General features: G+C 44.4%; 1 protein-coding gene across 1 annotated transcript in view; it reads right to left on the bottom strand.

The window, feature by feature from the left end:
- The window catches only part of LOC120927414 (amine oxidase [flavin-containing] B-like), a 105,237-nt gene that overhangs the window by 45,383 nt on the left and 47,803 nt on the right, over positions 1-12,051 (bottom strand). Inside the window, exon 9 of the mRNA XM_040338069.1 lies at positions 4,843-4,939. Within this exon, the coding sequence (XP_040194003.1) occupies positions 4,843-4,939 (97 nt within the window). The remainder of the gene's footprint in view (positions 1-4,842; positions 4,940-12,051) is intronic.

The raw sequence follows: 12,051 nt of genomic DNA on the forward strand, positions 1-12,051 counted from the left end.
TATTGCATTTTTATTTTTTTTATTTTTTTACTACTAATGGCGGCGATTTTTTTCGTGACTGCAACATTATGGCGGACACTTCGGACAATTTTGACACATTTTTGGGGCCATTGTCATTTTCACAGCAACAAATGCATTTAAATTGCATTGTTTATTGTGAAAATGACAGTTGCAGTTTGGGAGTTAACCACAGGGGGGCGCTGAAGGGGTTATGCTTCACCTAGTGTGTGTTTACAACTGTAGGGGGGTGTGGCTGTAGGTCTGACGTCATCGATTGTGTCTCCCTATAAAAGGGATGACACATTCGATGCAGCGCCATAGTGAAGCACGGGGAAGCCTTCAGCTCCGGGGAGCGATCGCGGGGGGGGGGGGGGGGTGTCTAGAAACGAATAGCCACCCCCTCATCCCGGATCGCTCCCCCGACCCACGTCTAGGCAGGGACGTATAGGCATGTCCATCTGCCTATACGTGCCATTCTGCCGACATATATTTACATGCGGCGGTCGTTAATGGAATTTTGCATTTTAATGCTATGCCTTAGGCATTATAAAAAATGCTGCTCCCCACAACGGGGGGGCGACGGGATGTGACGGAATGCCCGTCTTTTGCCCGTGAATGCCGGGCCAGAAGTGGGTGCAAATACCTGCCTTTAGACAGGTATCTGCACCCCCCTCCCCCTGAAAGGTGTCAAATGTGACACCGGAGGGGGGGAGGGTTCCGATCAGAGGGAGTTCCACTTTAGGGTGGAGAACCGCTTTAAGGTGAGAAAACACGAACCTTTACAACCACTTTAACTTATTGGCACAGCCAAGCCAGTGTCAAATGTATGTGGTAATGCCACTGGAAAAATATTTACATTACAACACACACAAAAATAGTGTACACCATTAATGTAAAAAAAAAAATCATTTTTGTCCAGGTTATCATGCTATAAACCATATTGTAAAGCTGAATCAAACAGAAGATGTTTTAAAATATCCTCTCGTCTATTCTTTATATTCACAATGAGCAAAGACAGAACAAGGTAATATGCAAGACATATACAAAGCAGTATCATGTTTTATTTAAAGTACTGCAGAACATAAATTAGATCTCCCCAGCCAGTAGTACTGTGGAAAGATTTAGAACATAAAATATATCAAAGATTATAGAACAGTATCTTAGGCCACTACTGTACACATGCCTCTAAACATTTTAAAATAAAAAAATGCTCTTTACCTAATTTGCTCTGACGTTTCAACACATCTCCTTTTCTAAGCCCAAGTTTCAGTGGGGGGGCAACAAACCTCCCCCCCCTCACTTGCACTACTGCACCTGCCCGCCTCCCCCATCACGGAAGACGGACGGGAAGGCGGCAATCAGTAGCCTTACCTTAAGCTGCGCTTCGCTTCAACTTGTTGAGGGAAGTGCCGGCCCTTCTTCTCCAATTGGGTCCTAAGACTTCAGGCCAATCGGGTCTCAGAACCGGCTTCCTAATTGTCCAGAAGGACATTAGCGAATATTAAATCGCTATTGTCACACAACTGGGTGACTGAGCCTTCAGCTCTAATCACGTATTTAAAAATAATCATTGCGCCTGGCACCCTGCATATAGATTAGGGGGCCGGGCGCATGGATTGGGGGGGCGGCGCCCCTGCGCCCCTAATGGATCGGCCGCTACTGCATACTTTTCTAATGTCTCATGTTCCACATTACCATAATGCTAAATAAAATATGAATATGTAGCATGTACACATCAAGGTTTAAAGGAGAAGTATAGCCAAAGTTATTTTGGCTATTTTTCTCCTGTGGATCAGATGAGTGCAGTTCATTCTGCACCCCTGTGATCCGGTTTCAGCCAGCAGCTGGTTGAAGCTCGCTGTCGGCTGCCGTCATAGTGCTGTTCCAAGCTCTGAAAAGATTTTGACTTTGATTTTGAGGCACCCCCGCTCACCCCCTCCACAGCCCAGCGCTCCAGAGCATGCAGGAGATTCCAGAGTACAGAGCTAGAGACTGACATTACCTGGGTCTCTGCTCACAGACTGCTGAGGCCCCGTACACACGGACGAGGAACTCGGCGTGCCAAACACGTCGAGTTCCTCGTCGAGTTCTGGGATGAAGCCGCCGAGGAGCTCGGCGGGCCGCCTTCTCCCATAGAACAACGAGAAAATAGAGAACATGTTCTCTATTTTCTCGACGAGCTCCTCGGCGGCTCCATCGAGCCAAAAGTGTACAGACAACAGAGTTTCTCGGCAGAATCCGGGTTTTGACCGAGTTTCTCTGTGAATTCTGCCGAAAAAAACTCTGTCGTGTGTACGAGGCCTGAGAGCTGACAATTCAACAATCTTTGATTGCTCAGTTCTCAGTGCAGAGGCAGTGGGGGACATATGCAGCAACCGACCGATGCTGCATCCACCTAGGTGTATACATTTTTTGTTTTTCTAATTCACATACTTCTCTTTTAATATTTGCTATTCATCTACCTTCATGGAAGTTGGTACAGAAATTATTCACAATTAAATAACTAATATGTCCTTAAAGCTGATACCAAGGGTACACAATATTTTCTAAATACAAAAAGCTGTGTGCGTTCTCACTCTTTGTGTATTTCTTTCAGATTTGTACAGTAATCCAGAGAGAAACAATACCTGTTCTTTAAGACCCCTTTCACACTGGGGCGTCTTTAGCGTTAAAAAAAGCGCCTGTAAAGCGCTTGAAAGAAGCTGCATTTGCAATCCCAATGTAAAAGCCTGAGTGCTTTCACACTAAAGCACCTAAAAAACACCCCAGTGTGAAAGGGGTCTTAGCGTTAAAAAAAAGCACCTGTAAAGCGCCTGAAAGAAGCCTCATCTGCAATCCCAATGTGAAAGCCTAAGTGCTTTCACACTGAGGCGCTGCACTGGCAGGGCATCAAAAGTCCTGCAAGCAGCTTCTTTGCAGAGCTTTAGGAGCATTGAATACACCATTCCTAAAACACCCCTTCCCATTGAGGCGCTTGTTTTTAACGCCAAAGCACCTGAAAAATGTCCAGTGTGAAAGGGGTTATAGTGGAGCTATAGATCTTAGGACGTCTAGAGGACGTTTTTGTGTCATCCTACCTTGCGCTGATGAAGTCCCGCCTACGGACGTAACGCATACGAGGGGGAGGAGTCACGACAGACCTCACCCACAGCCATCGCTGTTGCAATTGTTTCCTATGCTGTCTGTAAGCACTCACGTCTGAGTGCCATCTTTGTGAGTAGTTTCACTTTTGTTTTATCTTTGCAATTAAACACTCCTTATACAGAGAGCACAGATTGTCTTCATTTATGTTTCCTATGCATGTTGGAGACAAAGCTCAGGACCTTGATCGACACCTTTGGTATGCTGATCGATTGGATGTTCTAAGTAGTTATACTGGGAATGAGTTACATGCTATGTGACCTATTATAGGTCGAATCAGTGAGGTGAGAGGCCACTCTGTGTGTGGTGGACGGATTTCTGGCCATGTTTGATCCACATTGCATGCCGTCATTTTCATTGTGCCTTTTCACAATCACTTGTGGACTGTTTCTTCTCATGGACATTATTTATTAGTGTTTACATTTACATTTTAGGTTGTGCAGTACTGCTTTTATTGTTATAGTGGAGCTTTACCAGCATTTTTCAGGTGTTGGCAGTGTGAAAGGGCTCTGAAAGCACTCAGGCTTTCACATTGGGATTGCAGATGAGGCTTCTTTCAGGCACTTTTTTTAACGCCAAATCGCCTGAAACCCCCCCCCCCCCCAGTGTTAAAAGGGATCTAACTCTGTACAGGAGTTTCCTTTAATAAAGGCCAGTCACAGCTACTATTTCTCCTTGTGCAGATCTTGTATCCGCTCCTTGCAGTTTTCCACAACAGCCTATAGTGGGTGGACTTGTTCAGCATCACACACAGCTCTGATTTGCATAAAGGCTATGTGCAGCACAGTAACAATATTACAAATACCTTTTACAAAGTATCTGGGTTTATAAAGGCATTTAGTCACACAAAGTGTATTTATATCCTTTACGGCTATTGGGGTGTATATTTAAATGAAAAAATGTTTGGGGCAGATCCACAGAGCTAGTACACCGGCGTATCTACTGATACGCCGGCGTACTTTCAAATTACCCGCGTCATATCTTTGGTTTGAATCCTCAAACCAAGATACTACGGCATCTGGGTTAGATTCGACAGGTATACGTCCTCGTACGCCTTCGGGATCTAAGATGCAATACTTCGGCGTCCGCTGGGTGGTGTTCACGTCGTTTTCCGCGTCGGGTATGCAAATTAGCTATTTCCGTCGATCCACGAACGTACGAGCGGCCGGCGCATTTTTTTACGGCGTCTCTAGTCGGCTTTTTCGGGCGTATAGTTAAAGCTGGTATTTCGTTGCGTATAGTTAGACCTGCCATGTTAAGTATGGCTGTTGTTCCCGCGTTTATTTTGATTTTTTTTTTTTTGCGTAAGTCGTTCCTGAATCGGGATGGACGTAATTCACGTCTAAGTTAAAAAAAATGACGTCGTTGCGACGTCATTTAGCGCAATGCACAGCTCGAAATTTAGAAACGGAGCATGCGCAGTTCATTTGGCGCGGGGACGCGCTTCATTTAAATAAAACACGCCCCCTAATCGCCGATTTGAATTCCGCCGCCAGAGATAGACTACGCCGCCGTAACTTACGGCGCAAATTCTTCTAGGATTCGAACTAAAGCCAGATAGGATACGGTGGCGTAGCGTATCTCTGATCCGCTGCGCGGGTGCTGATCTCTGTGGATCTGCCCCTTTGTGTCTAATGTTCAACTGTAAATAAAATTATGTGAAAAAAGGTGTTTGGTATTTATAATCTGTTTTTATATTACCCTATGATGGCTGGTACAGAACCATCCGGTTTGGTGTCATCCAAGGTGAATCCAATTGGTGTTTCTTCTTCTTCAATCATCAAACATCCACATAACCCTATTAGACGGAGTAGTACATATTATTACTAATAATTCTAAACACATGAAACTTTGATATAAAGTCACATAACATGGGTGCAGTAACAAAACTTCTAGACAGTTGGGTACATTAAGCAGCAGAACTAAATGGGATTGAGTGTAGGGGCAGAAGAGGTGGTATGTACTGCATCAATATTCTCTTTGAAGGCCATTAATACACTGTCTAATAGTTGTATGCCTTGAAAATTAAGTAAATGCAATGCTTATTCCATCGATACATTGACGGTGAGGTCCATAAGCATGTTCGGAATCTGACATTTACTGTACTCCACCCGGAAAGAGAGCTGTCAGAACATACTCCCCTCTCAGGAAGACAAGGATTTTCGAATCATCTGCTGTATCCTTAAAGTGGATGTAAACCCACTCTCATCCTTTCTAAACTACTGCCATAGTGCTGATCTATAAGGATATAGATGCCTCCTGCATGTATACTTATCTGTTAAATGTCTCCCCTCTTTCTGTTATAAGAACTGAAAAACTGAAGATTCTGTGGGTGGATCTGTTGTCTGGAGCTCGGTGGGTGGAGTCGTGATGTCAGTAGACTTCCCGCCCACCTCTACACTCCCCTTACACTGAATTCTGCTATGATCACTAACATCCAGTCAAAATCCAGGAAAGTAACCACATGACTTCAGAAAAGGAGTGGGGGTGGGAATTAAAAAATAATGCCTGTCTCCAAGCTAGTGCATGAGATATGTAAATAACCTGCCACTCACAGCAAGGGGGCGGAACGGACCAAGGTTTTTCTCTGTAAGTCCGATTTATTTTACTGAACAATAAAAGAGGATTGCTCAGAGCTGGATTAACTCTGTGTGGCAAGATTGGGCACAGATGATAGGAAATATTTTACTCTACATTGTGACAGCAAAAAAATATATAACAAATTCGGGTTTACATCCACTTTAAATCAGGGTCTATGTAAAGCCTAATCTAATCTTCTGTGATAGTTGCATCAGTTGACTCGACATTCATGAAAAAGATGATAATTTCAGGAAAAAACATTTGATATAAACATTGGAACAGCTACAAATGTGATTGAGGGGATGTAGTGTCAACTACTGTTACTTTCTGATTATACTGCAAAGTAAAGCCAAGTGTCAGAAAATTAGATAAGACTTACCGTATTCATCGCGGTATAACGCGCTCCCGCGTATACCGCGCACCCCTAACGTTGCCCCGAATCCTGTGGAAAAACGATTTTTTTGTACTTACAGTTTTGGTGTCTTGCGCGGCGTCCATCGGCGGCCTCGTCGGGTCCGGCGTCCGTCTGCGGCTTCGGGTGTCCTCTTCGTCGGGTACGGGTCCTTCTGCGGCTTCCGGGGGTCCTCTTCGTCGGGTCCGGGGTCCGTCTGCGGCTTCCGGGGGTCCTCTTCGTCGGGTCCAGGGTCCGTCTGCAGCTTCCGGGGGTCCTCTTCGTTGGGTCCGGGGTCTTTCTGCGGCGTCCTCGCGTCCTCCCCGCTCGTTTCCCACGCCAAGTTTGAATACTGCGCCGACATATACCGAGCGCAGTACACTCGTGTATCGTCGGGCAGGCTCGGCAACTCTCGCGCTGACGTCCTGTACGCTCAGGACGTCAGCGCGAGAAGTGCAGAGACTGCCCGAAGATACACGAGTGTACTGCGCTCGGTATATGCCGGCGCAGTATTCAAACTCGTGGCGGGAAAGCGGGTATCGGCGTATACCGCGCACCCACGATTTTGCCCTGATTTTCAGGGCAAAATAGTGCGCGGTATACGCCGATAAATACGGTATCTCACTGTAGATAGCACTATCATTCCTCTAAATGAATTATGGATACCTGAACAAGCCATATAGTTTCTACCAAAAAACGAATTGTTTGGCTCTTATTAAGAAATGGAATACAGCACCTGTGAGTGCCATGATTTCCAGCTACATTTTATTTTTTTACAGGTGATGTATAGAAAATTACAGGTAGGCAGTATGCAAGGGTCAGGTTCTGAGTTTTGTTTTCACAAAGCACACAAGTTGCATACAATTTAAAAGTTCATTCTGTAAGTGCGTGGGTTTCCTCTTTGTGCTCATGCACGCCCACACACATGGTTTACATCCAAAAGCAGCCCTTATTTGTACTTATAAAAACAAAATAATACTGTGGGGTATGATGGTGCTGTTTATTTCTAGTAGCTCTATTTAATATAAAAGCCAGTGCTCTTTGATGTTCACCTACAGGTGACTAGATTCAGAGTGTAGGTTGTAATTTATCTATTTTACAGTCCAGAAAGTAGGGTTAGGGGAGCATTTAAAAAAAAAAAGGAAGATAAGCTGTTTCCTAAAGTATCCAGACTTCTAAATTATGACAGTTTCCTTGTAGTTAGTTTAATGGAAATCTGTCATGACTAGGGATGAGCTTCGTATTCGAGTCAAACTCATGTTCGATTCGAACATGTATGTTCGATCGTTCGTCGAATTACGAACATCGATTGGCGTGTCACAGCCCATAATTCACTGCGACATCGCAGTGCATGCTTGGCCAATCATGAACCAGCAATGCACTATGACCCGCATGCGTGGCCAATTACAGCGCGCAAAAAACGGAGAGCCATAATTGGCTCAGGGGGTTTAGTACACGCCCCACACTATATAATTCTGCCTGGAAGTCGGCCTTGTGTAGTGTGTTGGTGGTTGACAGAGAGAGACAGAGAGTGTCATTTTTTGGAGTTAGATAGAGCAGGCAGGCTAGTCAGTTAGAGTTACAGTGTGTAGAGGATATATATGCATCCCAGGGGCCAGATTCAGATAGGTAAGCGGATCTTTAGATCCGCGTAACCTATCTAATTTACGTTACGCCGGGGCAAGTTTTTGAGGCAAGTGCTTTATTCAGAAAGCACTTGCCTCTAAAGTTGCGGCGGCATATCGTAAATCCCCCGGCGGAATTCAAATTCCGCGGCTAGGGGGTGTGTAACATTTAAATCAGGCGCGTCCCCGCGCCGAACAAACTGCGCCTGCGCCGTCCGCTAAATTTCCCAGCTTGCATTGCTCTAAATGACGCAAGGACATCATTGCTTTTGTCGTGAACGTAAATTACGTCCATCCGTATTCGCGAACGACTTGCGCAAACAACGTAAACAATTCAAAATTCGACCCGGGAACGATGGCCGTACTTAACATAGGATACGCCCCATATAGCAAGGGTAACTATACGCCGGAAAAAGCCGAACGCAAACAACGTAAAAAAAAAACACCGGGCGGTCGTTCGTTTCTGAATCGGCGTAACTCCTCATTTGCATATTCGTCGCGTATACAAACGGAATCGCCACCTAATGGCCAGTGTGAGATTGCAGCCTAAGATCCGACGGTGTAAGTCACTTACACCTGTCGGATCTTAGGGAGATCTATGCGGAACCTGATTCTATGAATCAGGCGCATAGATCCGACCGACGGAACTCAAAGATACGACGGCGTATCAGGAGATACACCATCGTATCTCTATCTGAATCTGGCCCCAGGTGTTTTGTGTATATATATTTATACACTGTATAGTTTAGCTAGATCCGCTCTTCCTAATTTACTGACAGGCAGGCAGGTGATTGTGCTAGCTGCAGTATTTTCACGTGGTGTACTGTCTGTGTCCTCTGTACTGTGTGCACTTAAAGCTACGTCAATAGATTTGCTGGTGTTTCTCATATTGATTCCTAAAGGCAGTAGAGCTGCACGATTATGGGAAAAATGAGAATCACAATTCAATTGCTTAGAATGAAGATCACAATTCTCTCACGATTCTCAAAAAAATGCATGGTGCTTTTGTAAGCATGCATTTTTGTGATTTTTATTTTTATTTTATTTACACACACAGGGCCAGATCTACGAAGCGTTTACGCTGGCGTATCTATTGATACGCCGCGTAACTTCTAGTTTGCTCCGGCGTATCTTTGTTTTGTATCCCCAAAACAAGATACGCCTGAAGCTGGGCTAGATCCGACTGGCGTACGTCTTAGTACGCCGTCGGATTTAAGGTGCATATTTACGCTGGCCGCTGGCCGCTAGGTGGCGTTTCCGTCGATTTCCGCGTTGAGTATGCAAATTAGCTAGATACGGCGATCCACAAACGTACGTCCGGCAGGCGCATTTTTTTACGTAGTTTTCGTTAGGCTTTTTTCGGAGTACAGTTACCCCTGCTATATGAGGCGTATCCTATGTTAAGTAAGGACGTCGTTCCCGCGTCGAATTGTGAAAATTTTACATCGTTTGCGTAAGTTTGGCTATTTGGCTTCAGTGCTGGTGTACTGGCAGTCTTCCTGCATGTTGCCCCTGGCTCCATAGAGGTTGCACATTTTTACTGCATGTTCTGAAAGTGCACAAAATGTCCTGCATGTTGCATCTTTTGTACACTATCAGAAAATGCAAAAAAAATGTGCAACCTAAAAGTCTGAGGGACTGCGGCTAAGAAAACCCGCCAGTGCACCAGCACTGCAGCCAAACCGCAGCACACCAGTGTGAGCTCAAAGGCTTATATTCACTTGCAGCAGGCACTGCCACTCCTCTGAAAAGTGATCCATGCTCAGGTCACTTTTCAGAGGCATTTGACAGGCAGTGAGTTGATATTACATGTCCTGCCTGTTTAACCACCTAAATGCCAATCCCTCCAGGTAATAGCACTGCTCACCCTGAACTCCATATTTCCATTACTCTCTGTAGGTATCAGAAATGCTCTCACCTTATTGTTTGCACATTTAATACCTAAGGGTACTTTCACACTGGGGTGGTAGCAGTAAAGCGATGCTAGTTTTAGCGGTGCTTTACCGTCGGGTTACAACTGCCCTTGCTGCATTCATTTCAATGGGCCGGACTGTTTGGGAGTGGTGTATACAGCGATCCCAAACTGCCACAAAGATGCTGCTTGCAGGACTTTTCAGAATGTCCTGCAAGCGCACTGCTCCAATGTGAAAGTACTCAGGCTTTCACACTGGGGTGGCATGAGAGGCAGTTTACAGGCACTATTTTTAACGCTAAAACGCCTGTAAAGCACCTTCAGTGTGAAAGTACTCTAAAGAGAGTTCTAGGAATACGACGGAGTTCAAAGTGAATTTCTACACCTAGGTGAAGCACCCCTTTCAGAAGATTTGAGGATATTATTAAACCCATAGACTGGTGGACTTAGACCACCATAGACAGATTAAAAATTCTGCAGGTTCAGCAGAAATTTCAATCTATCTATGTGCAGACTGGTTGTACAGATTTTGATCTATCAACTGACTTCAGTACAACCAGCGTGTCTCTTTTTTGGGCGATCACTGCTGGCTGCTATAGCTGCCGGCAGTGATCACTGTATTCTGATGACTTGAAAACTTTTACCTCAGAGCACACACCGACTCGCAGTTCTTACGGAAAGCTTGGTAAATCAAATGCCAGGCTTCCCTAGCATTACACCTGTGGGGCTGTGGCCAAGCTTGGGCACAAGCCAGCACAGGCTCCTGGAAACACAGGAGGGTGGCCATTAAGAGGAGAGCTGGGATATGACATTACTTACCTCTAATTTTTTAGCTGAAATTACTGTTTACAGGGTATAGAGACATAATGGTTAACTGATTCCCTTTAAAAATGATTAAAAATAGATAAAAACCAATCATATAATGTACCTACATTTTAGTTTCATTTTTGCTGTTGTTTCCTGGGTCTCTGATGGACAGAGACAAAGAGCCAATAGAGGGCAGTGATGCTTTGTAAAACAAAACTGGATTGGTGCTGACACACAGTAATCACACCTCCTTGATTAGTCACCACAGTGAGAAATCTCCCAGCACTGTGGTGATCAGGAAACAGACAACCAGGAAGTGTCCAGAACAGAGAGGAGTTACAGCAACATCAAAGCAAAAACGAACAATGAGGACATAAAAACCAGGACTGCAGTAAGGTAAAGGAAGCTGTTTAGCTAAAATAAAAAATTCCTTTAGTGACCCTTTAAGAACAAACCTACAGACTGTGGGCCGGATTCAGAAAGATGCGCGCATCTTTCTTCCGGCGTAACGTATCTCCGATATGTTACACCGCTGTAACTTTGGGCGCAAGTTCTGTATTCAGAAAGAACTTGCGCCCTTAGTTACGGCGGCATAACGTATGTGTGGCGGTGTAAGCCCGCCTAATTCAAATGGGGATGTTGGGGGCGTGTTTTATTTAAATTTTACTTGAGCCCGCGTTTTTGACGTATTTTTTGAACGGCGCATGCGCCGTCCGTAAAATATCCCAGTGTGCATTGCTCCAAATTACGCCGCAAGGACGTATTGGATTCGACGTGAACGTAAATGACGTACAGCCGTATTCACGAACGACTTACGCCGAAAAAAGCGGAAAAAAATTGCGCCGGCCGAACGTACGTTTCTAAATCGCCGTATCTACCTAATTAGCATATTCCTTGCGTAAACATACGGAAGCGCCACCTAGCGGCCAGCCTGAAAATGCAGCCTAAGATATGATGGTGTAAGACACTTACACCTGTCGGATCTTAGGAATATCTATGCGTAACTGATTCTCTGAATCAGGCGCATAGATACAACCTTCCGCACTCAGAGATACGACGGCGTATCAGGAGATACGCCGCTGTATCTTGTATCTGAATCTGGCCCTGTATTTGTATGTGACACAGGAACTGCCTGTATAGGTTTTTTTTTTTTTTTTCAGACATATCATCATACTTCATATTTTTTCCAGGTCAATAAACCTTCAGTTTCTGTCACTGGATACATTTATTTTGCAGTAAAAAGGATCTGTAAGTATTTTATCCAATATTCTACTGACGTGACATGTAATACAAAGGTGTTAGATTTACCACTATCAAATGACTATGACTAGAGACTAGAACGTAGTTGAAACTGTTGACAGATGGGGAAGGAAAACCAGCAAATGTAATACAATTTGTTGATTGTTGAGAGAAGCCAGATATTGATAAAAAAAAAAAAAAATACATTTATTATAACAAAAGGTAATTTATATTGTTAGAACACAAAGAATGATACATTGTGATATACAGTGCCTTGAAAACGTATTTATACCCTTTGCAATTTTCCACATTTTGTCATGTTACAACCAAAAACTTAACTGTATTTTATTGGGATT

This window comes from Rana temporaria, chromosome 2 (assembly GCF_905171775.1).
Source record: "Rana temporaria chromosome 2, aRanTem1.1, whole genome shotgun sequence".
NCBI classification, from domain to species: domain Eukaryota; kingdom Metazoa; phylum Chordata; class Amphibia; order Anura; family Ranidae; genus Rana; species Rana temporaria.